The 27,556-nt window shown below is 39.0% G+C and overlaps 1 protein-coding gene across 30 annotated transcripts in view; it reads left to right on the plus strand.

The window, feature by feature from the left end:
- ctnnd2b (catenin (cadherin-associated protein), delta 2b) overlaps nucleotides 1-27,556 on the plus strand; it is a 199,455-nt gene that overhangs the window by 154,626 nt on the left and 17,273 nt on the right. For all 30 annotated transcript variants that reach the window (XM_078935532.1, XM_078935531.1, XM_078935540.1 and 27 more), the window contains 4 exons: nucleotides 6,503-6,635; nucleotides 10,805-11,018; nucleotides 18,426-18,612; nucleotides 25,267-25,384. In XM_078935532.1, coding sequence (XP_078791658.1) covers nucleotides 6,503-6,635; nucleotides 10,805-11,018; nucleotides 18,426-18,612; nucleotides 25,267-25,384 — 652 coding nt within the window. The remainder of the gene's footprint in view (nucleotides 1-6,502; nucleotides 6,636-10,804; nucleotides 11,019-18,425; nucleotides 18,613-25,266; nucleotides 25,385-27,556) is intronic.

Consider the following 27,556-nt stretch of genomic DNA (forward strand, 5'->3'; position numbering starts at 1 on the left):
CCCCATGTTAGACCATTTCACTTCTTCCTTGATGTTGCCCTGCAACGGTGCTGGAGGGGGTCACCAGTTACCTCTGGACTGTCAAAGTGTTTAGCTCCCTTGAATATCGATTTTCTACCTGACAGGTTCCTGTTGGCACTGGTTCTGTTGAAAAGCAATTGTCTACTAGCCAAAGGGTTGGTGGTTTGATTTTCCCCAGTCATGCTTTACAGTGTTCTTGGGCAAGACACTGAACCCTTAGTTGGTCTCTGTGGGTTGGGTGAAACAGCATGGCTGCTCCCGTTTCAATGTGTGAAAGTGTGGCCTTTTGTTAGAGCTAGAAGGAGTGTTAAGCAGTGTGAAAGCCCTTTGACTACCAATAGGTAGAAAAGCGCTACACTACAGTCCTGTGAGGATTCTTATTAGCCACGTAATGGTCATCTTTTGATCTAATCTAAAAAAAAAGAAGACTTCGGTCACTTTTTTTTGCAATAAGACGAGTGAAAGCATCAACTACCAGCTCGGTGTAAATACACAGCAGGAGATCCATACAGAGAGACGCTGGCTAGCACATGATTTAGTCCTAATCTCTGTGCTAAAGTGCCACATGACAGTTTAAGGTAAGTGCCTGAGGAGTCAGAGAAAAATATTAATCTAGGAAGAAATGTGAAAAGTCAATTCCAGGGAGTGGGTTAGGAAAGCTTCCAACCCAAAATGATTCTAGGAAATGCTGCATTTGACCTTCAAACAATCCTTGATGTCCTCTCAGAACAGCACAACTGAATATTTTAGCTCAGATGATACTATTTATATGTATTAGTTTGTTTTAATTCTCTACCTAGGGAGAAAAAATTCTCAAATTTACTTTTTTGCTCCTTTTATTCTGCAGATCTACTCCTGCTGTTTTGTCTCTTTTGGCTTTAAATCTCTTTTTTTTTGGAGTACTCATCTGATTTTTTTTTTCTAAGACTCTTTAATTGTTGCTTTGCTCAAATTCTGGCATCATTTTTTGTTGTGTAAACGTTTTGCCTGCAGTTCCACTTTCACCTTAATAGCCACATGCATTCATGCAGCCAAGCAAATGGGGATGGGAGAAATCCCACCTGGCTGCCCTGGAATAAAGACAGAACTGACAGTTAGTTTTGTTCAAACCCAGTGAGCCACCTAGATAAACACTCGAGTCTCTGAGGGCATTTTTGCTCGGGCATACACCCAAAACACAAATAAATGCACATTTTTCTGGAACACCAACCATAAATCCCACTCTACTCAATATATTTATTTAACTGTAACTCTTTTGCCTCATTTTCCCTATTTTCTTCCCTAATCCCTGATGATTTATTTTTTGTTTTATTTATTAGTTTGTTAAAAGTCATCATCAACTGTCCTTCATAAATGAATCAATGAGGACTCATTTTGAAAACTGTAGGAGGTTTGCTGGTCTGGGTTATTTAAACATAACGTAACCAGTAAATATACAACAGAAATAATTGAATAAATATTAACAACGTTGTTTTTTTCACTTTCCAAACAATTTTCGACACCTTTGTTACCAATCTTTTTTCTAAAAGAGATTTTTTACTCTCAACACTCAAAAATTACAGTTAAACAAAACAGGAAATTGTTTTAGACGGGTATTATTAAGTATATTAGGAGGCTTTTACACAATCCAGCTGACCCATCTTAAATGCACCATAATTATATTTGGCTACTACTGACTGGACTAAATAGGTTCATAAAATGTTTTTTAAGGAATAATTTCACAAAATTAGTGACTTTAAAATGTTTCTGTACACTTTATATAAATACATAGAAATATTCATCCGCTCATCCATTTTCTAAACCTGCAATATTCCTTTTGGGGTCATGGGGTTACTGGAGCCCATCCTATGTATGGAGGAATGTATGTTTTTACTGTCATTTTTGTGCCCCTGTGGCTGTGAATTTAACCCTTTAGCACTGGGGATGGCGCTGGAGACAACTAAATATACTCTTCGACACACCGTAACTCTTCAACCATTTGTGCGATCAACGTGAACCCGCTTATTGCGACACCGAGAAAAGCAGCCTTTCGCATCAGCTTTGCACCTATATGAATATAAGGATATAAATATAAAGCCGCTTTTCTCAGAATCAGCTGATTTACATTGATTTCATAAATACTTTAACAAAAATTGTGTTAATTGCGCCAGCAGTTAAAGAGTGACAGTAGTCGAAAGAATATCAACACTGGAGCTAAAACTCTGTATGAGAGGGTTAAGAAGGGAGGAATTCATTATGTTTGTTTTTAAAATACGCAAATACTCAAAAGAAGAAACTAACCTCCCAAATGATCATCACTGATATTTTGTTTTTTAGACCAGATCTTTATCCTTCTGGCACTTTATGAAAGTTAGAGACTAAGCTTGTAACCCTTGTGCTATCCTAGGCACTCTAACATTGGGAGTTGGGTCATCTAGACCCCCTAGACAGTGCTCTAAACCTTTTTTCCTCAATGATCTGTGATCTTTACTGGTGTCCATGGATTACATGAAATCTTTCCACCTTTATCCACCTTTGTCATGGTAGGGAGAACATGTCAATGTAAGGGTGGGGTCATCTAAGATAGCACAAGGGTTATTAATGTGAAGCCCTCAGTTCGGCCTTTGATTGCAGAGGGTGTGCGCCAATCAGTGAGTGCGTACATGTGAGCATTTGAGGAGAGGAGAACACTAGATGATGATGTCTGGTTGTGGACTGAGTGAATGTGACGTCCCCCATAGAAATTGACTTAATTCTGGTTCCATAAAGATGAAGTCAAAATAGCCGTCATTTTTTTCTGAATACGGACATGTTCGGGCCAGACATCGTCTGTAAGCAGTGATTGGTGAGCGTCAGTCTAAGTAACTTCTATGGCAACCTCTCTCGCTAATCAGGACCAATCTTGTTGGAAGTCCACACCGCCTACCACTTAAAAGCGGGCTACATGAAATCTGTCAATCAAATGTTTTGAATGTTAGACTTGAGACCAATAATTTTTATTGAGGCATCTGATTGGCCAGTTGGAACTTTGAAAAACGTGCATTACAGAAAAAAAAGGATTAATAAGAACATGAACTCTTATTCTGACAATAATGATGTAATGTAATAGCTGTTCATTTTTCAATAGACGTTTATGGGATTTTAGCATCTTGGAACTTCATGTTTGGAATGCTAAGGAGGAGACACTCAGTCCAGTTCTCATATACCAGTATATTCAATGGGTTTAGTTCAAGCTGCAAGCCTACCTACAGCCCTGTGTGTGCGCGCGAATGTGTGAAAGTGCAAGAGTTTTTGTTAAATTAAACCGAAGTGAAATCATTTCCACCGGGACACGGGGCCGTTGCTGCATCCAGAATAAGATACTTCAAAGAGAAGCCGGTTCCACGGCAGAGCGGAGCAAACGGGGCTTCTGTATGCAGCTCCGACTTCTCACCACTGTGAGAGACTGTCAAATCAGAGAGGGAGGTGTCTAAAGGAAAGGACAGACGCAGCAGAGCAGAGGGATACTGTTTTGCAGCAAAATCAGTAACCAGAAAGTATCTCAGTTGTTCTCTCCTCACTTAAAAAAACTTGACTGTGGGAATGAAACTCTCCAACAAATCCACTCCCACAGATGATCTCCACCGAAAAGCCCCGCCTCCCCCCTCTGATCCCTAGCCGTCAATCCATTCTCTCACATCTTTTTCACATCAATCTGTTTTGTACTTTCGCCTGCACTCGTTCTTACTCACACCTATTGAGTTGGTGAGATTGCATGCCTTAAGCAAGCCCTCAGGCGAAAAGCACTGGTAGACCCCTGCTTATGCTCCAATTCCACATCAGTGAGAAAACACGGCAGGAAGGACTAACCATGGCAGAAAACTTGAAGCTTCTACAGATGCTTTAAAAGTAAAAACAAAAACGTCTCTCTAAAATAGGAGAAGCACATTAAAGGTTGTAAATGGCTGTTAGGGAGGCTGTTAACAGGTCAAATTTCAGAATTTCAGGGGGGGGGTTGCTATCATATATGAGTATGAGTAAACCTAGTTGAAAGTCAAACTATTGCGCAATGGTCAGGAACATTCTTCACATTTCTTTATACTCACTCAAATGGCAATGTCAAGTGGCATTTTTTCTGATAACGAAGTAGAATTAGTACTAGGATAGGACTAGGCTGCACGGTGGCGGAGTGGTTAGCGCTCTTGCCTCACTGCAAGAAGGCCCCCGGTTCATGTCCCGGCTGGGGGACATGAAAAACAGAACATCAATGGGGGACCTTTCTGTGTGGAGTTTGCATGTTCTCCCCGTGCATGCGCGGGTTTTCTCCGGGATCTCCGGCTTCCTCCCACCGTCCAAAAACATGCTACATAGGTTAATTGGCAACTCTAAATTGACCATAGGTGTGAGAGTGAATGGATGTGTGATTGTGGACATTCTACCCTGCGACAGACTGGCGACCTGTCCAGGTTGTCCCCTTCCCTTCGCCCACAAGTGGCCGGGATAGGCTCCGGCAGCCCCGTGACCCCGAAAGGGAAAAACGGTATAGAAAATGAATGAATGAATGAATGAGAAAAACAATTAGGACTAGACAAAAAACTATCGTTTGAAGAAGGCTTGTAGCAGTGACTTACAGGATACAGTTGGCGGGCCACAAGCTCGCTGCTCCGCTCCATTCTGATGAATCCTGTAGGATGGAAAGAATACAAACTTGAAGGGAAACCTTTATAGATTCCGCTGTTTGTTGTGATCTTTTTTGGGGAAAAAAATGTATATCACCATTAAACCAACGTTGCCAAATTAGAGCGAGAAGTCAATCTGTTAAATAAAAAATGTTGGTACACATTATTAAAGAAATTGGGGTTTGATCATCAACTGCTTTATTGGCACCAGAAAGACGTCAAGATTCCCCATCAGGTAGTACAATCGGCTTGAAGTGATTGCACTTTTTTACACTATTGGACTTTTACAAAATTTTACAATTTGGAGATAAAAAATAAAAAGGTGGACAGTTTTCAGTGAACCAAGAGTGAGCTTGTTGTTCTGCTGACTCTTTTGTTAAGCAGCATTCTTCAATGTCCTTCATGACTTTTGCAGTTTCCTCTCAATGATTATGCATTGTCATCACTTGTTAACGCTTCCCCTCTTTCCTCTTTTTATCTGTAAATGTAGCCCCTAAAGGTAGATTCTAAATCTTCGCCATAGGCCAAAATGAGGATAAAAATTAGCACACTTGATAGTTTGCAACTTTGCTTGTATTGCTCAGAAATGCTTAGTTTATTCCAAAATACACTTAAGAATCCATTTAAACAACAAGAGTTTGCACACATGGGAGCAACTTGCAACAAAATTATGGGCACAGTTACCATTTTTATCCCTGATTTAAAACAAACAGTTCAGCATGGTGGCTTTTTACTCTGCCAGAAAATAATGGGAAACAACAAAAATCAACACAACACTTGAAAGATGCTTCAACTGCATACATCTGCTTCTACACAACTAGTGTTGGGTTCTATGGATGTGCCATAGTGACTAAACATGTCTTCCTCAGGGTTAAGTGTTGGAATCTTGGTAGGGATTGGCTGCATGTACTTTTTTTTTTTCAGGAAACAACTAGGGAAACTAGTATACTCAGGCATGGCAGCTACCAAAATGTAAAAAAATCTTGTGTGTTAATACTACATGAAGAATAAATGATCTTTCTCAAACACATTATAATAAAACATAGAAAGTAAATTGTAATTTTGCTTATGGTACTATATTGCATGCTTACTCTTGTTTTTGGCTCTGACCATTTAATTTTCAGATCTTTCCTTTTATATATGCTTTGTTTGTCGTCCCTTTAAGCCCAGATTAATGAGATGACTAGATTGTTGAACATATAGTACAGACCCAAAGTTTGGACACACCTTCTCATTCAAATGAATGGGAAGGTGTGTCAAAACTTTGGGTCTGTACTGTAGTTAAAAGCTTAATACTGAATTAGACTTTTCCAAAATAATATCTGCGACCCGCCTGAAGTGGTTCTTCTCATAAGTCTTCCGTGCATAAAATTTACACTACGTGGATACTTTGCTGAAGACCATCTAAAAATCAAAACAACATTTTTATTTTATTTATTTTTTTCCTATTTTGTGACTCAAGTTATCCTTCGTTTCATCTCTGAGAAATTAAATCTCAGCTTCATTATACAGCCAGATAATGGACGGCTGCTTTGGATGTCCAGAAAGGTTTCCAGTTGGCGGCAAAAGATTGTTCAGTACCTATTATTTTACAGACATTTCCAGACATTTGAAACACCAAACTGTTGTAAATGTTTCTCTGTATTATAACAGAAATTAGAATTTTATGAATCTTTTTATCTTTCATCTCATACATGAATGTTTGAAATCAGAATTGTCGCTGGAATGTCAACTGTCAAGTAATTGCTTGTGTGAATCACACAAACAAGACATGATTGCGTCTTTAATCCCATCACACCGTCCTATAGTCTGCTCTTTGTTTGTGTGTGTGCTTCTCTCTGCAGGGAGTTTGGCTGGAGGGATCCAGAGCTGCCAGAGGTCATCCAGATGCTGCAGCATCAGTTCCCGTCAGTCCAGTCCAACGCCGCTGCGTACCTCCAGCACCTCTGCTTTGGAGACAACAAAATCAAATCGGAGGTACTGTCTGTGACAGAAAAGGCTTTGAGGCAGACAAAGAGATGAAAAATGTCAGTTTTTACTACCTTTGATGCCCCGGTCTTTGGGGAAAAAAAAGTATTTCAATAAACTTTTTAGAACACAGACAAGGAGGAAATGGAGGATTTATTTAGCAAGGTGTTCCGCTCTGGTAACACTCATCTAGCGATTCTTACAGGCCTAAATGGATGCCTGGATTGATAAGATCCAAATTCCACAGAGTTTATTGGCAGCAGATGGAGTAAGGCTTCCTCAGCCACCAGTATCTGTCTGTTTGTCACTTTGACACTTGAATGGACCTGCGTAATCCTGACTCCTATCACCTTTGCTAGTGAGCCATAAAGGTGTGTTGCGAAAGAAAATTTTTTTTTGCTATTTAACCACTAAAAATATCCAAAAGAATCTGTTTGTATTCTTCCTTCTCATTTATCACTGCTCTTTTCCTGTGTGCCTGCTTGTTAATTGATTGAATTACTTGATAACTGCGCTCAGGATGACTGGGCTGCTCTAGTGTCCTGTTTTTGATCAATTCGACCTAATTACAAAATAGCTGCTGGGGTTTTTTAGTGGATGTATAGCTTCATTTTGAATCCAATTCAACATGAAGACTTGCAATAAATGTACGCTTTGGATAAAGAAATACAGATGGTTGATATTTATGGTGCATGCAGTTGGCCTAAGACGGTGGTCCCCCAGCATTTTCTGGCTGGTTTATTGTCAGACAATATTTTCACGGACCAGCCTGTACAAGGCTGAAGTGAGCGTTGGATTTTTTTTAATTGAGCTTCCAGTTTCCCTTGACTTTTGAAGGTAAAGTTTATCTTCATCCTCTGTAAAATATCTGCAGCTGCTTTAAACTTTATTTGTACACTAGATTTTGTGTGGAAACCATTAAAACGTAATCTATATTTTTTATTAACCTATAACTGTCTAAGTGGAAAATAAAAATCAGACGCCAACTTCAGCACCACCCGACTTTTAAGGTGCGACGGATAAATACAGAAAAAAAGTCACTAAAACTGGCATTTTATTTAATAAACCACCTTTTCAGCAACTTTATTAGCAGCATTAGAAGGCCAGTTTCTGAATATTGTGCTCTATTAATATGGAATGTGGGAAAAACTGTCACAATTAATCCATATTTGGAGTAAAGACTCCTAGTTTTTGTCTGTTAAATGTAGCTTTCTTTTATTTTGAAGGTGAATTCTCCTCTTTTGTTGGAACAGAAAGGTGCAAAATGAAATCAACAATTTCTTGTGCTCCTTGTTCTCCTTTAAGAAACACAAATTCTTTGTGCACTGAGTAACTAATAAGAGGCCCAAAACAAATGTAAGAAGAGAAAAGATGAAAGATAAGATTAAGGGTGGTGGTGTGTGGCCAAAGCTGAACTTTGCTTTGCCCTAGAAAAAGATACATCAGGGATAAAACAACACAGACTGAGGGACTCGTATGAGCCACTAATCAGAGATACAACCCGAGAGTCCTGTTGATCACAGAGATACACTCATGGGCATCTTTAATTGATTTTTTTCCACCATCTGACCTATTTTATCTGCAGTCTTGGAGAGCTTTGGTAGCATTTTAGGATTGGGGGGTTTGTTTTCCTTGTCAGTTTTGTGTTAACTACACAGACTAATACCCGATCTGCCGTCTGCAACGTCTCCGTTGCGTTTGTGTCTCCGTAGTGTTGCGTCGACACAAAAAATAGAAACATTCGTTCATCAATCAGTTATGTTTACATCGCCTCCATCATGTCTGCGTCTGGGGGGAAAAAAGTATTTTATTTCTCGTACGTCGACGCATCAATTTTGCGGGAAAAAGCCGGAGAAATGAAAAAAACGGTTCAGGGTTTCTGAATAAAAACTTCTGTTGTCCTTTCAAAATAAAAGTTTATAAAACTACACTTATATTTAAGGTGATAAAGATTTAACACCACGGATAGCATGGTTGTCCATTTTTGCCATGCATTTTAAAAAGGACTCTGTGAGGAAGGACAGGGCATGTGATCTAACTGCATGAGCAAAGAGTGCGGGACGAAGTACTCGACACGGGGGGGCAGGACAAACCACTTCCCTGGAAGCTGCCCTAACTACTAATAAACTGTATAGTGAAGGTCTATCTAGTAGTGCACCATGCTCACAACTTTTTTTTTTAACGTCATTATGACATCACCAAAGTAAAAAGCTAATAGATATCACCATTTTACAAAGATCATCTATGAATCCACAATGTTCTGGTGACTAAAATGTGGATGGTTTATAAAAAATAAAATACAAAGAAAATATAAAGGTTTTTTATAGCAAAAAATGCTTAAATGCAACACATTGTGGTCTATATTTGCCAATATAGTGAGCATTGATGCACACTGGTTTTCCGCAGAGACTTCTGGGAAATTTCTAGGGCATTGTAGATCTGGACAGCACTTAAAAAATGGCAGACCAGTGTAAATCAGGCCTAATTCCTTTGGTTTTCATTATTTTTTCATTTTTGTTTAAGCTTTGTTTTTTCACACTTTTTTTACATTTGTTTGGTGAGCTTTTGCATCCTACAAACTTATACGAAGCTGTACGGATTGTCAAGTGCAACGGGCACTCCGTCGGTGGAACCTTACTGGCCTCCCAGAGCAATGATCACACAGCATCTTGGTACTGTCAAAAATCAGCCACAGACCTTGACATGCTCCCAAAACCCAACCCTAAGATCCGAGAGCTGCATATGATGTATTTTTTATCACTGTTCATCATGCGCTCCTTAACCTCTGCTGTAATAATCCTGTAAATTATTATTATTTCTTTACATTTTCTCTCACATTAATGAAGACTCACATTTTGCTTCTGACTGAAATACTATTGCAGCTAGTATTTAAACTCCTTATAGTGAGACACAATCAAGATGGTTAAAAGCTGCACTTCTACATGCTTCTACCATGACTGCATTATTTAACAGTTAAACTTTCTGCTCAGAGGTGGGAGCACCTGTTGCATTAACACCTGGAAGTGCAGTCATTTGTAGATAGAGCCCAAAGGTTATAAATATAGCTGCAGCTCCATGTGGAACTAGTCCAGCTTTGGAAACGCAACAAGAAAATCTGTATCAGAAAGACTTTTCACACTACAGAAAGGAAGTAAGTAAATCTTTATTTATATAGCACTTTTCTCAGAACACACTCAGGTAACAAACAAAAGTGAACTCAAGTAAAAGTCAGCTAAAAGCTCTACTAAATAAAAACGTCTCAACTTGAGTTTTAAAACACTTGACTGAGTGGAGCAGAGACAGAGGGAGGACATTCCAAAGTCTGGGAGTAACTGCCTGAAAGGCGAAGTCTCCCCTAGATTTAGAGCGACTTTTTGGAACACATAAAAAATTCTAGGGGTACAAAACAAAAGAAACAAAATATCCAAAAAGGGGAATAAAAAAACCCACTTATTTTTAGAAACTTTTAATGATGAAAAAAGCACAATTATTGCCTAAATGATATTTTGTGTCCTTATTTGATGGAAGATTAAGATTATGGATGTCCCGGTCAGGTGTTTTTTGGCCCTGATATAATTCCGAGATTAATATTTTGATATTTAGAATCTCCCAATAGCGAGTTGTAGAGGCTTTTAAAACACATTTTTAAATTAAGAACAAATTTCATACACAGATCAAAGTTGTCCTGTATTTTATTTTGTCATTTACCTTATTTTATCATTTAACACTTTACCAGCTGTTTTTGTGTGCCTCCAGCTCAAACTGCTGCCGTATTTTTAAAATAAATATCAGATTCCTGAATGCAACGTCCAATTTAAATCGAGTCGGAAACTATGTGACCGGGCCCAATTTTCCATCCCGTAACTGAATCGGGAAATCCCTAACTAGGACTAAATGAATTGTAAAAATGTGCAAACTGTGGTTCCCCTTTGCACATTGTTTATCATTGTTCAAAAGCTACTTTAACTCTGTCGTTAACACAGGCAGATTCTGGTGTAACAATCCCAGACTCAGGAGGTAAATTCCTCTCTTTATATTAATTTTCTTTTTGTTTTTGACCAGCCTATTCTTCGTGAGGTAATGTAAGCATTTAAAACCTCCACTGCTGCATTTCTCTCATAAAAAAAAGGAATATTGAAAATAGGAAAAACAGCAACCATCTTTCAATATGCCTGCAGATTCGGCGGCAGGGTGGAATCCAGCTGCTGGTGGATCTGTTGGATCACCGGATGACAGATGTGCACCGCAGCGCCTGTGGAGCGCTGAGGAACCTGGTGTACGGCAAAGCAAACGACGACAACAAGATAGCCCTGAAGAACTGCGGAGGAATTCCTGCTCTGGTCCGGCTGCTCCGGAAGACCACGGATGTAGAGATCCGGGAGCTGCTGACAGGTAAGATGTGAACCACAAGGGCAGTTTTCCCCGAGCAGCATTAGCACCGTATTATCATTTATAAGCTGAAACTGCAATTGTTATTGTTATTCAGTTTAACACAGGATTTGTCAAATTTAGCAAAGAAAACGCTATGGATAGTCAAAGCAGCACATTTTTTCTGGCTCCTAATGTTTTGATTTTATTCTATTCTGTTACTAAAAAGTAAATGTTTTTTATTTGGATTTAAAGATGTTGGGTATTTTGACTGGAAACTAAAAGGAGAAGCAGGCGTCGTTTTTCTGGAGAAACTTTACCTTTTATTTCCTTAACTGTCTGATCGACATTTTTGGCTGCAGTTGAAAAATACATATAACTGGTTAACACCTAGAAAGTTCTGAGTAAGAGAGAGGGTGGGGATAGTTTAGCAGAATGGAGAGTTCCAATTCAGGAACTAAATGAGGAAAATGGGTTTCTCTTAGTGGCACCCACACCCTTGAAAACATCTCTGCTGAGGGCCCATAAAAAGGATATCTGTCATCATGTGTCAGCTTTGGAGAACAGCCGTCAGTTTGATGGGATATTTATTCCCTAAATCTGGACCAAGATCATCCAGACTGCACTTAGACGTGTGGAAAACGTGGACTGGAATGACGGAGGAAAAAAAATGCTCCAAGAAGAGCAAAAGAGTTTAAACTCAAATGGCCAGAAAACATTTAGTTTTGAAGAACACCTTTAATTAGGCCCTTATTAAAATAAAATAAAACTGGAATGTTATGTTATACATTGTTAAATGTTAGGGATTTAGCCCTTTTTTACACTATAAAAGATGAAAAAATAAACTAAATTTATTTCTGTCCCATTTAAATGCAAAACACCTGTGATATTCACTGACTTTCCTCCTCTGCAGTCTACAGTCATTCCCTGAGCTGATGTAAGATTCAAGCAAACTTTGTTTTTTTCTCAGCTTCTTCATATTGTTTAGAGTTGTAAATTCACTGCGGACAGAGACACCAATTAGGAAAACATGCATTTCATTACTCTGTAAAAAATATATATATATATCCAAAATAAAGGGGAAAAAAGTAGCCTTGCTTTGAAAGACTGTGCAGCAAGAACTTTTTGTTTTAGCTCATTTGGACACCGGCTGATGTGAAAAATGAAAAATGCCCTTAAATGCACACATACTAAGGGGTTTAACGATTCATTTTGATGATTCATATCATATTATGTGATTCCCGATACAATTAATAGTAGCTATTGGTTCATTATGAACCACCCGATTCACTGACTTCCAATCCAGGACATCTTTAGCCAAAATGTATCCAGTGTGACTCAGAGATAAATCCCTGGGTACTAAACAGTGCAGGTGAAGTTTTCGATTTAGTCGATTAATCTTAACACCCCTAGCAAATACAAATACACATGGTGCAGAAAACATCCTCCGTACACAGATGTGTGTAGAAGTTTTGGAAAACGTTTTTCTTTTTTATCTAGAGGAAATGAAAGTAGAGGTTGTGTGCTGTTAAAGTCTTAAAGAAGATTACCATATAAATTAGAGCAGCAATTCAAGGCACGAAGCACAGAAATCCCTCCTGTCACAAATTAATCAGCCGAACGACCGACCAGACGGAGCACGCTCTCCTTCCCTTCATACACCTTTAAGAAATAACCCTCTCTCTCTTTGTGTCGTTATCCAGTTCAGACTTTATAATTGGTCGTTCCTTCTTTCTCCTGTTTTTGCCGTCCTTTTTAACTCTTCTTCTGACTTGGTGCCTCTCTTTTACTGTTGAGCATTTTCAATGAGGATCTTAGCCAGTTTCTTCTCATCTGAGATTCAATAAAGGTTTTACACGTGCTTTAGTCGAAACAACTCCCTGTATCCAGTGTGTCTTCTTGGATGAAGTTTAGCGGTTCTCAAGTGACAGCATCTTTGCGTAGAGCGGGTAATTGTCCGGGAAATTCACTGTCAGCATCTTCTCACTGAGGACGTCTGCAAAAATAGTATACCAACACAAAAAGATTGTGATAGATCACCCACAGCAGTACGTTTCATCGCTGGGATGGCACCTCTCTGTCACTTCTAGAATGAAAAGTAGAAGCCTGAAGAAACAGATTTGAGTTGACTGAGGTCTATTAGATATTACAGGGTATCGGAGACTGTGTTTGAAATTTCGAAATTTAAAGTAATTATGACAAAACTGCTGTGAAATTTTGGCTACTGAGAAGTGCTATTGTACACAATTATTTTCTAATAAGAAGTCATTATTTTAGTTTTCGCTTATAACAAAATGTTTACCGGAAATGTAAAGGCTTAGTTACCATCATTCTATGATATTGAGAAGATTCATTAAAGCATTTCTTTGGGACTAAAAGAAATGGTAGAAGAGGAGAAGACTTCTGCCAACCCCCTCTTGACAGATAGTAAGAGGAGTGGCCCCTCTTTTAAGACAGGAAGAGGCGTGTCCCGATGACCCCACCTAACAGACAGGAAGAGGAGTGTGCTGCTGATCCCTTCTAAATAAGCAGGAAGAATATGAGCATGGTCAGAACTGAAAGTAGGAAAAATAACAAAATTAAAATTAAATCAAGAGACAGGACGCAGCACCATGCACGAGCTAAAAGCGTGAGCAACTGGCTCGGTATCTCATCCCTGGTTGTTAGGGCTCAAGTCTACCACAAAATAATATTTTCCCCCCCAACTTTTTTCTTTAAAGAACTCTTCCCCCCTGTCCTACTGAACCACTCAAAGGGCCAATAATGTATGCAGTGTTTGTCATGGGGGCGGGGGGTCTGACCTACCACAAAGGCACCCTGCCGCTTCTATTGTCAAACAACAGGTGAGCTTCTTTCAGGACGCCTACTCCACTGATTGCTGCGCAGAGTGTGTCCTGTGCGTTAAATAGTTTTTCTCTCCATCATTATGTGTTTCTAATGTACAATTCATGTTTTACTGGTTTTTAAGGTTTTTTGTTGTGAGGTAAGAAGTTTTATTTTTAATCACAGGGGTTATCAAAACTGCTATAGTCTTAAATTTCCTTCCTGCACAAATAAGAATTACAAAGGCCAAATAATAACTCTGAAAGAGGTCAGGAGAACAAAGAGGGATGCTGCAAAGCTCCAGAAGAGACAAAATATGATGGGGGCACGGTTCCAAGCATGCTGCAAATGAAAGATGGGAAATGGCATCAGAGACAAAGACAGATAGCCAACATATTCATTTCCCCTCCCTACTTATCACAGCGCACTCACAACCTCCTGCTGCCACTCATGATGTAAGGCTGAGGCAATTAACCTCCTTCATCTGTCTCGCACGCATGTCTGTGTATGTTGCACCTCTGAGAGCTGAGATGTGCACGCCGGCACGTCCATGTGCGCCCACAAAGCTGCGGTGTGAGCCGGTGCACACTTGGAGGTTATTAAGCGTGCGAGACAGTGTGAGAGTGTGTGTTTCAGATCAAAGATAAAATCTGCTGCCTTTCACCTCAGGGAGATGATGTCATACTCTGCACAATGAGACATGATGCTGGCAAACAGCTGAATTTACTCGAATTAGAAGATCATCTGTGTTTTGCAGCTGCAGCATGACGTCATGTAGTGCAATTGGACTTGTATGATGTGCTTTTTCCTACAAAAGTGTGGTCGCTGTGATTGAACTGCCACGTTTGACAGTGAATAATTGCAGGTATGGTGGAAACACCAGTTAATTCCGATTTGTCATAACTGTGGTTATATTTTAATAAAGTAAAATAAAGAGAGTGTTGTGCTTTGCTTAAAGTTAAACCATAGAAAAGACAAGCAAAACACAATTTTTTTTTTTTAGTTTCATTTTTTGGCAAGCTTTAAAATTGTTTTTCTTATGTTTTGTCTCAAATTTAAATAAAATGGGGAGTTGTTCCAAACAAACAGTCCGTCCACAACTTTCAAGCATATTTCTAATGAACTTTTGCCGCTCTGCTGTTACTATTTTCTTGAAAACAACACGTTTTTTTTTTTTTTGCACAAAACGGCATATTCCCATAAATATAACGCCACTGGGAAGACTACAAAAATACATCAAATGATGATGGGAGTGGGTCTTTAAAGTCCATTTGCTCTTAAGAACAGACTAAGAATCTTCACAGACATGTAAAGCTACAGACACACTGGGCATGTCAAGCTCAGTCAAGAACTTGCCACAAAAAGCTGAACGCACATTTATGTGTTCACTCTGGACAAGCAGGGAGGGGCTTCTTCTTCTTTGGTCTACTGTTTACTAGCGCATGTCTGCCACCCACAGTTGATAGAGGCTTGGTGCGAAATGTCATAATCTGTGGAATCTCACTCCAAGCTTTCTTCCTTCACAGCTCTAATCCAATATATGAAAGACTTGGTTGTATATATTTCTAGCCAGGCAACAACTGCAATTATTAATTTCTCCTACATGATCAATTTTCAAACAGTTTACACTACTGTGAATTGAAAGGGACGCCATCCATATGCCACTACCAAATCTGAGTCCGAGTTCAACCTGGTTTGATTTGCACATTTTGTACATATAGCTCAAAAGTTTGCGTACAAAATTGCGTAGCTATTTGTAGACATGAGAGTTTTGAAAGTCGAAATACGCGTTTACACACCTTTGCATAGACTTTTCATTGAAACTGGGGGGTGTGAACGTAGCTTTTCTCACTGTACTGAAGCGAATTGTTTCCTAGTTTTACTTTGGTCGGGTTCCCCACATTCTTGCACTTTCTACAATATTTGTTTGTTTTGTTCAAATTAGTCTTTTTCCACAGTTTTAAGTTTAATTTTCCGAGACCTCACCACTCTCCTACAGTAGAGTCCTACAAATAAAGTTCCCTATGATTAGAACAACAGATCCCAATTTTCCATTTAATAACTTATTTCTAAAGGTCACAAAGACTTTGTGAAATTGTTTTAAATTTCTCGCACATTCTGAGTCACAGCAGTTAGGCCAAAAGGGTTTTAGAAAATCTGCTTTGAATCTGTGAATATTTTGAAAAAGGTGCTTTGCATATTTTCTCTTTTTTGGACAGCGGCTTTGCAGCAGATACCTTGAAGTAACTACGGTAGCCGTGACAACACAGAGGAACTCCTTCATCAAATACTTTTGCAATAAAAAAACAGTCTCAAAAAAACATACAATAAATTGAAGAAACAGTTAATATACAGGTAGTTTATTGTAAAAGAAGTGCCGACTCTTTTACTAAAGATATCATGAAATTTACATGTATTTCATTTTATTTGTTATGGAGACAAAGAGCTTCTGCCTCAAACACTCACAGTCCAAATTGCTGGCAGGGTTCAGTGTCTAATATTCCAGAGATTAGTGAGGACACATGGAAACAGAAACACAGAAACATCCCCGAAAGCAAAAGCTGTAATCACACAGAGTGAACAACACATTTGTGAAAAACTGGAGTCCTTATTTAAGACACGGACCTGACGGCAGGATGCTTTAACCTTACAGACGCTATAATTGCTGCTCTTGAGATCCGCCACAGATAAGTGCAGATTTGACTGTGTGGACACTCGCATGTGCAAACATGCAATTACACACACATATATTAGGAAACAGACACTTTCAACCGAAAATACAATGTGTGGCTTTTCAAGGTTATCAGGGTTTATATATATATATATATGTACATGTTTGTGTGCGTGTGTGAGTGTGTGAGAGTGGAGGGAGGGGTGCATTTGTGCCACTCAAGAAGGCAACATGATTTGCCCTTTTCTTTAGCGGGTAAATGTGTAGGTATGTGTTTAAAGAACAGGGGCGCACTCTGGAGACGATGAGCTTGTGTCTATTCCAGGACGTGAGCTGGTGTTTGTGGGGGGGCAAAACGAGTGGACAGTAATTGGTGGGTGAGAGGACACTCACTCCATTTTCTTGGTTGGCTGGTCACAGTAAGCTGAAGTCTGGAGAGAATTCAGTTTTTAAACCAAAGAGACAATGAGAAAGTGGGATTTTCTAAAAGGAGATGGGATGGATGTGCCACTCTTTTTGTTAAAAGCAAAACCATTTCATAGTCAAATAAGTTTTGAATCACTATGTAAGTTAATCAGTTTTAATTATTTTTCTATTACTTTCAATCATCCTTCACTCGTAATTTTTTCTTTGTTACCGTTAAAAGCATGTCCAAAGCTGTGTTCACACCAGGCATGTCACACATTCAAGAAGGCGCTAAATGAACACACGTTTAGCCCATAGTTTTCACACTGGACAAGCAGGGAGGGACTCCTTCTTATTTTTCTACTGATGACTAGAGAATGTCCATCCCCTAGAGTTGGAAGGGGCTTGGTGAAGCGGTGCAAATCTTGCTCCAGGCTTTCTGTTTCACAGTTTATTCCGATATATGAAAGAAGTTATATCCATATTCCTTCACTACTCACTATTTAGTGCACTGTATGGTGCGTTTCGCCTTTTTGTAGGGCTGTCCCAGTCTACAATTTCCCAGAAGTCTCTGGGATAAACCAGTGTGCTCACTATATATGCTAACCGGATTTAGACCACAATACATTGCATATGAAATTTTTTTGCAATAAAACATTTTTTATTTTAATTGATTTTGTATAAACCATCCAAGATTTCATCTTCAGAACACATTGGATTCATAAATTGTCTTTGTAAAATGTTCATGTTTATTATATTTTTAATTTGGGAAAATGCTGATGTCAACAAAAAGTAGTGAGCATGGTGTTGTATTTCCTTTATAATCCAGGGCACTAGAAAGTCCCACACTATAGATTTTTTTTTGATATATGATTTATTTAAAGATTTTTTTAAATCAGGGAAAAAAACATTTAAATGCAGAATTCAAAAGCACAATTACAGAGACAGAAAAAAACACAACATAAACAAACAAAACGAAAAACATACACAAAACGCCCCCACGGAAAATAAATGTAAAGTTATCATACAAGCAATACTGACATAGCCTCAGTATCATATAATTCCAGCCGAGCATAAATTCCAATTATTAATTTCTCCTCCATGATCAATTTTGAAACAGTTAGCACTTTCGTGAACTCAATGCGAACCACTTCACTACCAAATCCGAGTCCCTGATTGGTCAGACTTCAACTGGTCTAACTTGCACTGTGCGTTCAATGGCCATGCGTTTTATACGTAGAGCCCGAAAACTGTAGTAGAAACTTGTGTAGCTCTGCGTGAACGCGGAAGCCAGAAATGCACGTTTATGCGCGTTCTCTTTGGCTTTTCATTGGAACTGTCTGAACGCTTATTGGGCGGTGTGAACATGGCTTCAGGCTTTTACCACATGCACTGCTGATCAAAGTCTAGTTTCTTTCTGAAACACAAGAAAAAATATTCTGATAGTTTCTTATCTGGGGTTGTCGTTGGCCCTCTATTGCTGTCATCGTCCTCCATGCTGAACTGTTACTTTATGCCCCCTCTGTCTTCAGGTGTTTTGTGGAACCTGTCGTCGTGCGATGCCCTGAAGATGCCCATCATCCAGGATGCCCTGGCAGTGTTGACCAACGCTGTGATCATCCCACACTCAGGCTGGGACACCTCCCCGCACACGCAAGAGGACCGCAAGCTGCACCTTCACTCCTCCCAGGTCCTCCGCAACGCCACAGGCTGTCTCCGGTTAGTGTTTTCATTACTTTAGTCATTTTTATCAAAAAAGCATAAAGCTGAAAAAGGTTGAGTACATCAGCATCTTACTTTGCTAAAAACCATTCTTAGTTTTTTTTTCTTGCCCCAGGGGCAAAAACCCCCACCCCGTCCCAGGTAGTGATCCCAACCTAGATGGCGGCGCTCCCAAAAAACATTCTTGCCTCCACATCAAAATATTTTATATGTCTGCAAGGTAGTTTGTGGCTTGTTAGCAACTTTATAATTTGTCTTTAGCAAGTTTCCAGACCCCCTAGTAAGTCTGTACTGCAAAACAGCCCCCCTAGAAAGGAGTACAATCCTAACATTTGAAAAATTTTCTTTCAAAATAACAAAAACATCTGCCATAGGGAAAAGAAAGTTCATCTTACAATGAATTCTTATTTTAGTCACTATAAACTAAACCAAGATTATTTTGCTATTAAAATAACGTTCTCGATAAGATTATTTTTTTGCGAGATAATAAATAAGACAAATTTTTTAAACAAGGGTATTTTGTTTCCTGAAGTTTTAGCTTTTGCAGTATAGCAGGGTTTTTTTGTGAGACTTTTGTATCACTTATGTGTATGTGAATGTTTTAATAAGCCACAGGTGCTGCAGTCAGGCCCTCCCACATCCCAAAGCAATTTGTGTGTCCTTGCAAATAGGCTATTCTAATTTAAACTGTATTTAACTATTTAATTCTCTTAAATGGCATCAATGTAAGACATTATGTTAATTCTGGTGTTTATAATTTTTGCCAAAAGTCTGTAATAAAATATCCAGAAAGCGGTGTTTTAACTTGCAAATGGCAGGATTTTGTTGTTTCTAAGGGAAAAAACAAAATAACTTTGTTATAAGTGTCAAATATTTTTAGTGTAAACCTAGTACTATTTGTACCACTCCTCAAATGAAAAAGGAAAAAATTTATACTGGAAGGGACACAGAAAGGTGATAAGAATGAGACGCCGTTGTTTTTTAGAAATACAGTATGTAGCTCTGTAGCCCTATACTTGGGATATTGTCAGTAGTTCAAAACAGTCTGAAAAGAAGGGGTCTGATGTTGTGACATCATTTCATTCACTTACCAGTTCAAATCTGCTGATGCATATTAAAATCAAATTGGGAAATCTTTAGGTTTGAGTGAAGCCTAACGATGCCCATTCATTTTTACATTCTAGCTTTTCAACAGAACATTTTGCACTCAACTTTGTTGTTGTTCCCCTTTCGGCATAGCCCTTCACGATACCAAATCCAAATCAGAATCTTCAGCTTTTACTCATTCGCTGAGATGCCTTTTCACACACCCCTGAATTTGATCCTGGCTGGGGACTGGCACAGGGAGACTTAGACTTGGGCCTCAAAAGGACTAGTTTTAATGAATTTTGATAGTGATAATAGCAGGTCCAACAGTTTAAAGAACAGCCTGTCACATGTGTCCGTTGATATGTCTTTGGTATGCTTCTTTGTGCTTGTTGCTATTGTTAATTGACTTTGAACTAATTAGTTATATGAAGGAGAAAAGGACAAGAAGTACAGATAATTAAGGCGTGTGTGATAATGGTGGTGTCAGAGTAACCCTATAAACTGATACATCATGTGGATACATAATTAAAGTGTTTGACTGTGTGTTTGTCTATTAACTAAGTCCTTTTCTGGTGTAAATGCCAACCAGTCTGGACTAGTTGTTCTAATGAGGGCCACCGGTTGCTGCTAATGAGGCTAAACATCCTTTCTTAGGATTCAGTGAAGGTTAGAGTGATAGTTAGGTCCGGTTACAGCCAGGATTTAGTTTAAGGTTCTGCTATTAATCGTTATAATCAAACATTGAGGACTCCAAACTTGCTTTGCTTGTTGAAGGGACTTTAATGACGTACTAAGCCGTGCAACAAAGATTTTTGCATCGCTGAATGTTTCAAAAACATGTGCAGATGCTTTCTAGATTCATACTTTTAAAGTTGTGAAAGAAATCAAATTATTTAAGATTCTCTTAGCTGTTGTGGTGCACACTGATAGAACCATCTTCCCACTGAGTTAAGACATGACCCTCTTTTTACAAGTTTTCTGGATGTTTATGTTTAGTAAAAGGTAAGAGTTTTGTCCACTATGAAAATGGTTTAAAGTGAAGTATTTTTTTAAAAATACTATGAAACTTTGAGTATATATAGGGGGGAAAAATCCAATCCAAAAAAGGTAAAGCATTTATTCTTAATCTATGCTCATCTCAAAATATCCAGAAATTCTGGAACGGATCAATATACCAATTTGGAGGTGTTTTTCGTGAAGAATAAACATTGTAATACACTTCAAAGCTCAAAAAGGTTGAGTTGGCATGATATAGGCCCTTTAATTGTGCTTTGATTGATTTACACCTCAGGGCCACCCTACATATATCCCTGGCTTTAGGATATTTCCAAATTGCCAAACGATGTGGAAATGCTTCATATGGATTTGGAAAGGCTTCCATGACAGCTCTAAAGTGGAGTCCTCTTTCTGCTCGCTGCACATAAATTTGCATGTCAAATTAGAATTGGGGAGAGGTCTGTGGAAGGCTTTTAGCATCGCTCTGCCTGCATGGTGGAAATTCTGTGATACGGCCCGTGCTCATCATTATTTCTTCACTTGTCAGCCAGACGTTTTAGATGTCTCACTCATCTCTGTCCATCAAGCAGTGGATTATGAAATCGCAGATAAAAGGACAGAAAAGACAACATAAGAATGAAATTCTCTGTCTATGAGGGGCAGCACATGGAAATGCTGCTCCCGGCACCTTCCTGTCAGTGTGTGTTTGTTCTTTGCTGGCTAAAGCTTTTAATGGGGAACATGCTATAAAATGAGCAAATGTGAAATCGGAATGTGTTTGTATTTGCGTCTCTGTTGGTGTATACAGGAGATAAATGCAAGTAGCTTAGCTCCCTGAACAACAAGGACTAATTCATCTTTCTCACGGCTTGTTACTGGAATGCTGGGAGTCTGATTAAAGATTGAATATTTCATGGTGGGTTTGGTATATGGCCGGCCACCTGCTCTCTCCTGCCCCATTATCTTCCCAGCTTTATGTCTCCCTCCTTTTTTCTTTTCCATCTCTCCCATCCTCTTTTCTCGTGCCGCCTTTATCCGTTTCCCCCCCTCCATCTCACACCTTGTCTCTTCTTTTGCAGTGGCACATTTGAACCCTTCTGCCAGATTATTACTTCTTACAATCTTTGCGTGCACAGATCCTATTGTATCAGCTGAAAAGAAATCCTGGATTTTTCTTCTCTTTTTTGCCTTGAATCATCAGAAGCAGCACCAGCTGTGAAACAATGAATAAAAAAAGCAGATTAGACTTATCTTATTTGTCCATATTGTTTATTTTGGTTGTGTTTTGAACCATAAAATAAAAAAGGTTATCTTGATTCCAGTTAATTGTAATTTAAAAAAATATATCATAAATTAAGCAACATACTGCATTTTGCAAATATTAGGACTATTTGGTAGTGTCCAAAAAAATTAATGTTTTTACAGGAGACTCCAAATAACAACCCCCCTAGAAATAAGTCAAAAATTCTTAAAATGTAAAATTATTTTCTTTAAATAAGCAAATAAAAAAGGCAAATGTGGTAAGAAAAATGGTCATCATTCTGATTTTAAAAAAAACACACATTTTCTTAAAACAATATTATTCTCTTATGGAGAAACTTTCTTGATAAGATTATCTTTTTTGCAAGACCAAAATAAGATTTTTTCGTAACCCTTGTGCTATCTTAGATGACCCCACCCTTGACGTGTTATTCCTACCATGACAAAGGTGGATAAAGGTGGATAAAGGTGGAAAGATTTCATGTACACCAGTGAAGATCACAAGTCATTGAAGAAAAAAGGTTTAGAGCACTGTTAGTGGGTCTAGATGACCCAACTCCCAATGTTAAAGTGCCTAGGATGGCACAAGGGTTAAAACAAGGTTGTTTTTTTTTTTACTATCTTAATATTCTGTTTTTGCAGTGAACAATGATACAACTTTTAGGTTAAGAAGCATTTAACCAACACTTGTCAAGAGCAGATCCATTTCCTCTTTGCTATTTCAACTGGTGTGATGTTGCCCCAGAGGAATGTTTATACACTTCACAAAAAGGTAGCCTAAAATTAGGAAAAGGAGCCAAATCTGAAGATGAAAATCACTAGAAAGTAGTCAAATGATTTGTCCATGCAGCAAGTCACTTTTACTTAACACAGCATTTTATAATAAAATATTAAAATCTAAGAGAACAACCATTCAAAAAGGGAAACCTAAAAGAATGAGCGAAACCGCGAAAGATGAACTGCTGAAAGGGAAAACTGTAGAAGGGCGGATTAAAATGTCACGTTCTATGTGGGTCTCAGCTGCGTGGTCAGATTGAAAAATATCGGATATTGTTCAGGAGGCTGGACCAAAGCATGGTGACAAACCGTAGTTTGCCCACCCCTGCACTAAGGCATGTTTTCTCAAACTAAGAAAATTTTGCTATTTTCCTGCTAGACAAAAAACAGGACAGTTGTTCTTGAAACAAGTGTCTTCTTACTTAGGAATTTGCCCTTTTTGTATAACCGTGTTGGGGAAGGTAAGCCTGGTTTCTGAAGATAAATTTCACCAAGAGGAATCAGATTTTTTCAAGAACACGTTCTCTCTACAACACCACTGCACTCACTCTGCTTTCAAAAGAGAAAAGCAGCTTGATGAAAGGAGGGATTTGCATATGAGACAGTGGACGTTTGGAAACCATGTACGCTCTGGACAGATCATTCCTGGCGTCACCCGCAGGACTCTGAATGATGAAAATGAAACCATAAATGAAACGGAAACATGGCTTTTTTGCTTTACCTACCCTGGCCGCTAATAAATAATTAAAAATATCACCACCTGACAGTATGTACGTTTATTTTTGGTGTGTAAAATCAGACTCTTGGATGAACAGGAAATTGCTCCCTTTTGCCACCCGCCTCTAGTGGTCATCTGAGGAACTGCAACATTTGGTATTTCCTAGTTGAATTGGGTAATGAAAGATCAGAAATTGGTGACATATGATGACATATTGGTGACAATTTGGTGCATATGAACCTTTAAGTTGGTTTCTTTTGGAAACCAGCTCACTAAATAGCATCTAAAAGCCCCCAAGTTCTAAAACACAGTTTGGAGGAAGGCTTCCATTGATTGCTTTTGACTAATCATTTTACCACTTTGAAGAAACATTTAGGAATAGTCTAGAGTCTATACTGAGTTGTCATTATATATATTTAATGATGGAACGGTCAGGGGAATTATCTGTGCTGGATGTGAAGTAAATCTAAAACAATTCCAATTCTGATAGGTGCAGATACCGCTCTGCAGGACATATTAGGGATTTAAATTGCAGTTGGACACAAGCACCCAGAAGAGGCTAATGAGTGATGATGTAACGCAAGCTCTTTTGGGTTTCCTGGAAATCAGACACCATGTTCCGGACCATCTGCAAAGGCTTCCCAGCATATGCTGTGAGACTGCCAGGAGCACGACAGCAGACGAGAAGGGAGATAAGCATGACCTCTACCAGGGTCTGTACATCATGTTATTGCAGAAGCAGAAAAACGGTCAAACTTTACATTTATCGCACTGACAGATGCATATATAGCATGATAGTGAAAAAAAAAAACATGCTGGAAAGCACAGTCCCTTCACATAGACTACTGTAGTTTAGAGTGCTTTTGACCACAAATGGTTACTTTTAGAAAAAAGGTTTCCTAAAAAGAGTTTGAAAAATTCCTGCCTGTGAGTAAATAAATCTGTTCATTTAGTCAGCAATGTATGTTTAGGTCAACCGAGAGTTAGCATTAGCCGTTCTATGGGAAATTCCATTATACGTTAGCATCAAGCTAGCGACTTTAGCTTTACTGCTGGTAAGCATTAGGTCACCGGAAAAAGAAAGGCATAAAATGTCGATCTGTACTTTTATGGATCAATTATTGATTTGTTAATTATCGATGCAGATCAAGTAATCGATTTTATCAACCCAGCCCTAATATGGCATTTTTAGAAATTAAATAAAAAATTGACTAATCGCCAAAGGGAATTTAAAAGAAAAAAGAAGAAAAAAAACAAACCAAAAAGTCATGTTAAGCCTTGTTGGCCATTTGACACTTGTTCAAGAATATGCATTTAGTGTATTCTTTGTATTCTGGTGTTGACACAGGACAAGCAGGGAGGGGCTTCCCCTTCTTTTTTCTTTTACTACTGTTTACTAACGCATGTCCGTCACCTTGGAAAAGGCTTGGTGTGAAATGTTGAAGCAGAGTATATCTCGTTAATCTATGTAAAGAAAAAAGAACGCACAAAAGACATGATTTGTACGGAGATTCCAAAAAACGAGTTTTGAACGTGGAAACCCTAAACATTTGATTACAAAGACTTTTTTTTATAGGAAGTGGCTCCTTGAAAGCTTGTTTCTGAGGGGGGTCATGAAAGATGTGCTGACATGTATTTAGACTATGTCAAATTTTAAAATAAAAAAAATTGTAGAGGTTGAAATCTAAAACATTTAATGTGTCATGCAGTGACTAAGGATGTCCTGTGTTTCCAAGATTAGAAGGTGTTCCTGTGTTGCAGTCAGCATGCTTGTTAGTATGTCCATTTGTGTCTTCATGTTTTCCAAACAGGAACGTGAGCTCTGCTGGTGAGGAAGCACGGAGGAGGATGAGGGAGTGTGAAGGGCTAACGGACGCTCTCCTGTATGTCATCCAAACCGCCTTGGGGAGCAGTGAGATTGACAGCAAGGTATCACATGAACACATCCTTCCATTTTCTATACCTTCTTCTTCCTCTTCAGGGTCACAAGGGCTACGTTCACACTGCAGGGCTCATTCAGATTTTTTGAAAAAATCCAATTTTTTTTGCAAGGCCGTTCACATTTTCAATTAAATGCAAACGTTTTTGATCTACTGTGTGAACGTGAAATGACCTAGAAGTGACCCGCATGCGCAGAAGAGTACTCAACGGGGAACGACGTCACTCGTTGTTTGCGGAAGTCGCTAACATTAACAATGGATGTCAACGACAGTGTTGTCAACAGCGAAGCTCTTTTTGCATTAATACATTTATTTTCACAAAGGAGCCAGCACTGTTGTGGAATGGGGATGTTTATGTGCTGGGGCCGCACGTGTATGTGTGTGTGTGTGTGTGTGTGTGTGTGTGTGTGTGTGGGTGTGTGCGTGTGTGTGTGTGTGTGCAAGAGAGAGGAGAGAGCGAGGTAGGGAATAAGGGGGCAGTGGGGGGCCCATTCATGTTGTGTTTTAAGGAGGAAGGAGAACGGTAATAAAAGAAGGTTTCTCCTAGAATAAATCCTATGATTGACTCTTTATTAACCTGCTCTCGAGAATCTGAGGGTCCGAACGGGGAGGTGAACCCCGAAGAAGGATCCGCCTTCGGTCCCCCGCGCTTCTGGCCATGGTCGGAAAGGGGAAAAAAAGTCATCGCGTTTCAACACCACGCTCGGCCATTTCGCTGGGATATTTTTTTAAAACCTCCCGGTTGCGATAAGAGCCCTTGAGTTTGGCCTGAATAGAGCTGTCACCCCAAATATGAATCAAACCGGTGACCTCGCTTCCCTTTCACTGACTGGTCTCAGCAGCATCGTCCACCATGGTTGATGATTATGTTCTCGTCCCGCCTATCAACTCAGAATGTTGACCTTTGTAGCATATCAATGACGCACAGGTCAGATACATGTGGCCTGGACGGTGAGACGGCGGTCACATTTGAAAAGATCGGATACGTATCGGATTCAGGACCACATACCCAAATGGCCTGGGTCACATTTGAAAAGATCAGATCTGTTTCGTTCAGACTGTCATGAAAAGATCAGAAACAAGTCGCATAGGGGCAAAAAAATCGGAATTGGGTCATTTCAGCCTGCCTCGGCCCTTGAATTGGGAAAATGACACAAGAGCTTTGCAGTCTGACGGGAAACAAAGCTCAAAGTTCAAATAGAAAAAATACATGAAGTAAATGCAAAACTACTGCATTTTCCACACTATAGGGCGTACCGGATTATGAGGTGCACCGTCAATGAAGGATCTGATTTTAAATTTTTATCATATGAAGATGCACCGAGCAAGAAGTGAGACAAAAGAGTTGGAGATAATTCCATCAATCAGTCAGACTTTTTCAGTTACTCTAGGTTGCAACACGTTACTTGTTAGTCACGTCAAAAGCGTTAGCCACATTAGCGAACTCACAAAACCACCTGTAACTTCCAACCTTGTTTGCGACGCGTAAAAAAACAAATGAAACCGCTAAAACAAATGTTACTGTGACGACGCTAACTCCCAAACTTGTTAGTAAAAAAGACACAGTCCGACATGCTACATGTTAGTCACGTTAGTGTCTTTACAATAACACTCAACCTTGTTTGCAACTTGTAAAAAAAAACAAAAAAAAAAACAGAAAGACATTTTGACACAGTGTTGTGTATCTCTCAAAATCGCACAACCAGAATTAATCCATAAATTGAAAAAACGTTAGGCTTTTGGGCTGTTTGGGTCTATAAAGATTACATTGGGTATGTTGCCTGTCTGTAGCTGACATTAAAAGTCTGGCTGCGAAAAAAAATACATTTTTAAATTGAAGGATTTTTGTCCCCAGAAAAATAAAGTTTTTCCCAGCAAATCCAAAGCCTGTAATAAATTCTAATCTATTTCAAATAAAATATATTATTCAAATGTATGATTTTAGGCACAATTCTGCTGCAGTAAAGTGTTTAAATTAAATGGTTTGTGAATATGTGTCTCTAGCTTGCCTTTTCTTTGGAACAACGTTTGTGTGTAAGGTTGTGTTTGTGTGACCACTCGCCCTGCTCGTGTTTTAGTCGTGCATGGAGGGTCTTCACTGGAACATGTGAAGCTTTTTAATCCCCAGAAATCCTCCACAAGATCAAAGTCTCTGGCTGTT

The sequence above is a fragment of the Oryzias latipes genome, chromosome 17, assembly GCF_053564925.1.
Source record: "Oryzias latipes strain Hd-rR chromosome 17, Olatipes_Hd-rR_3.1".
Classification (NCBI taxonomy): Eukaryota; Metazoa; Chordata; class Actinopteri; order Beloniformes; family Adrianichthyidae; genus Oryzias; species Oryzias latipes.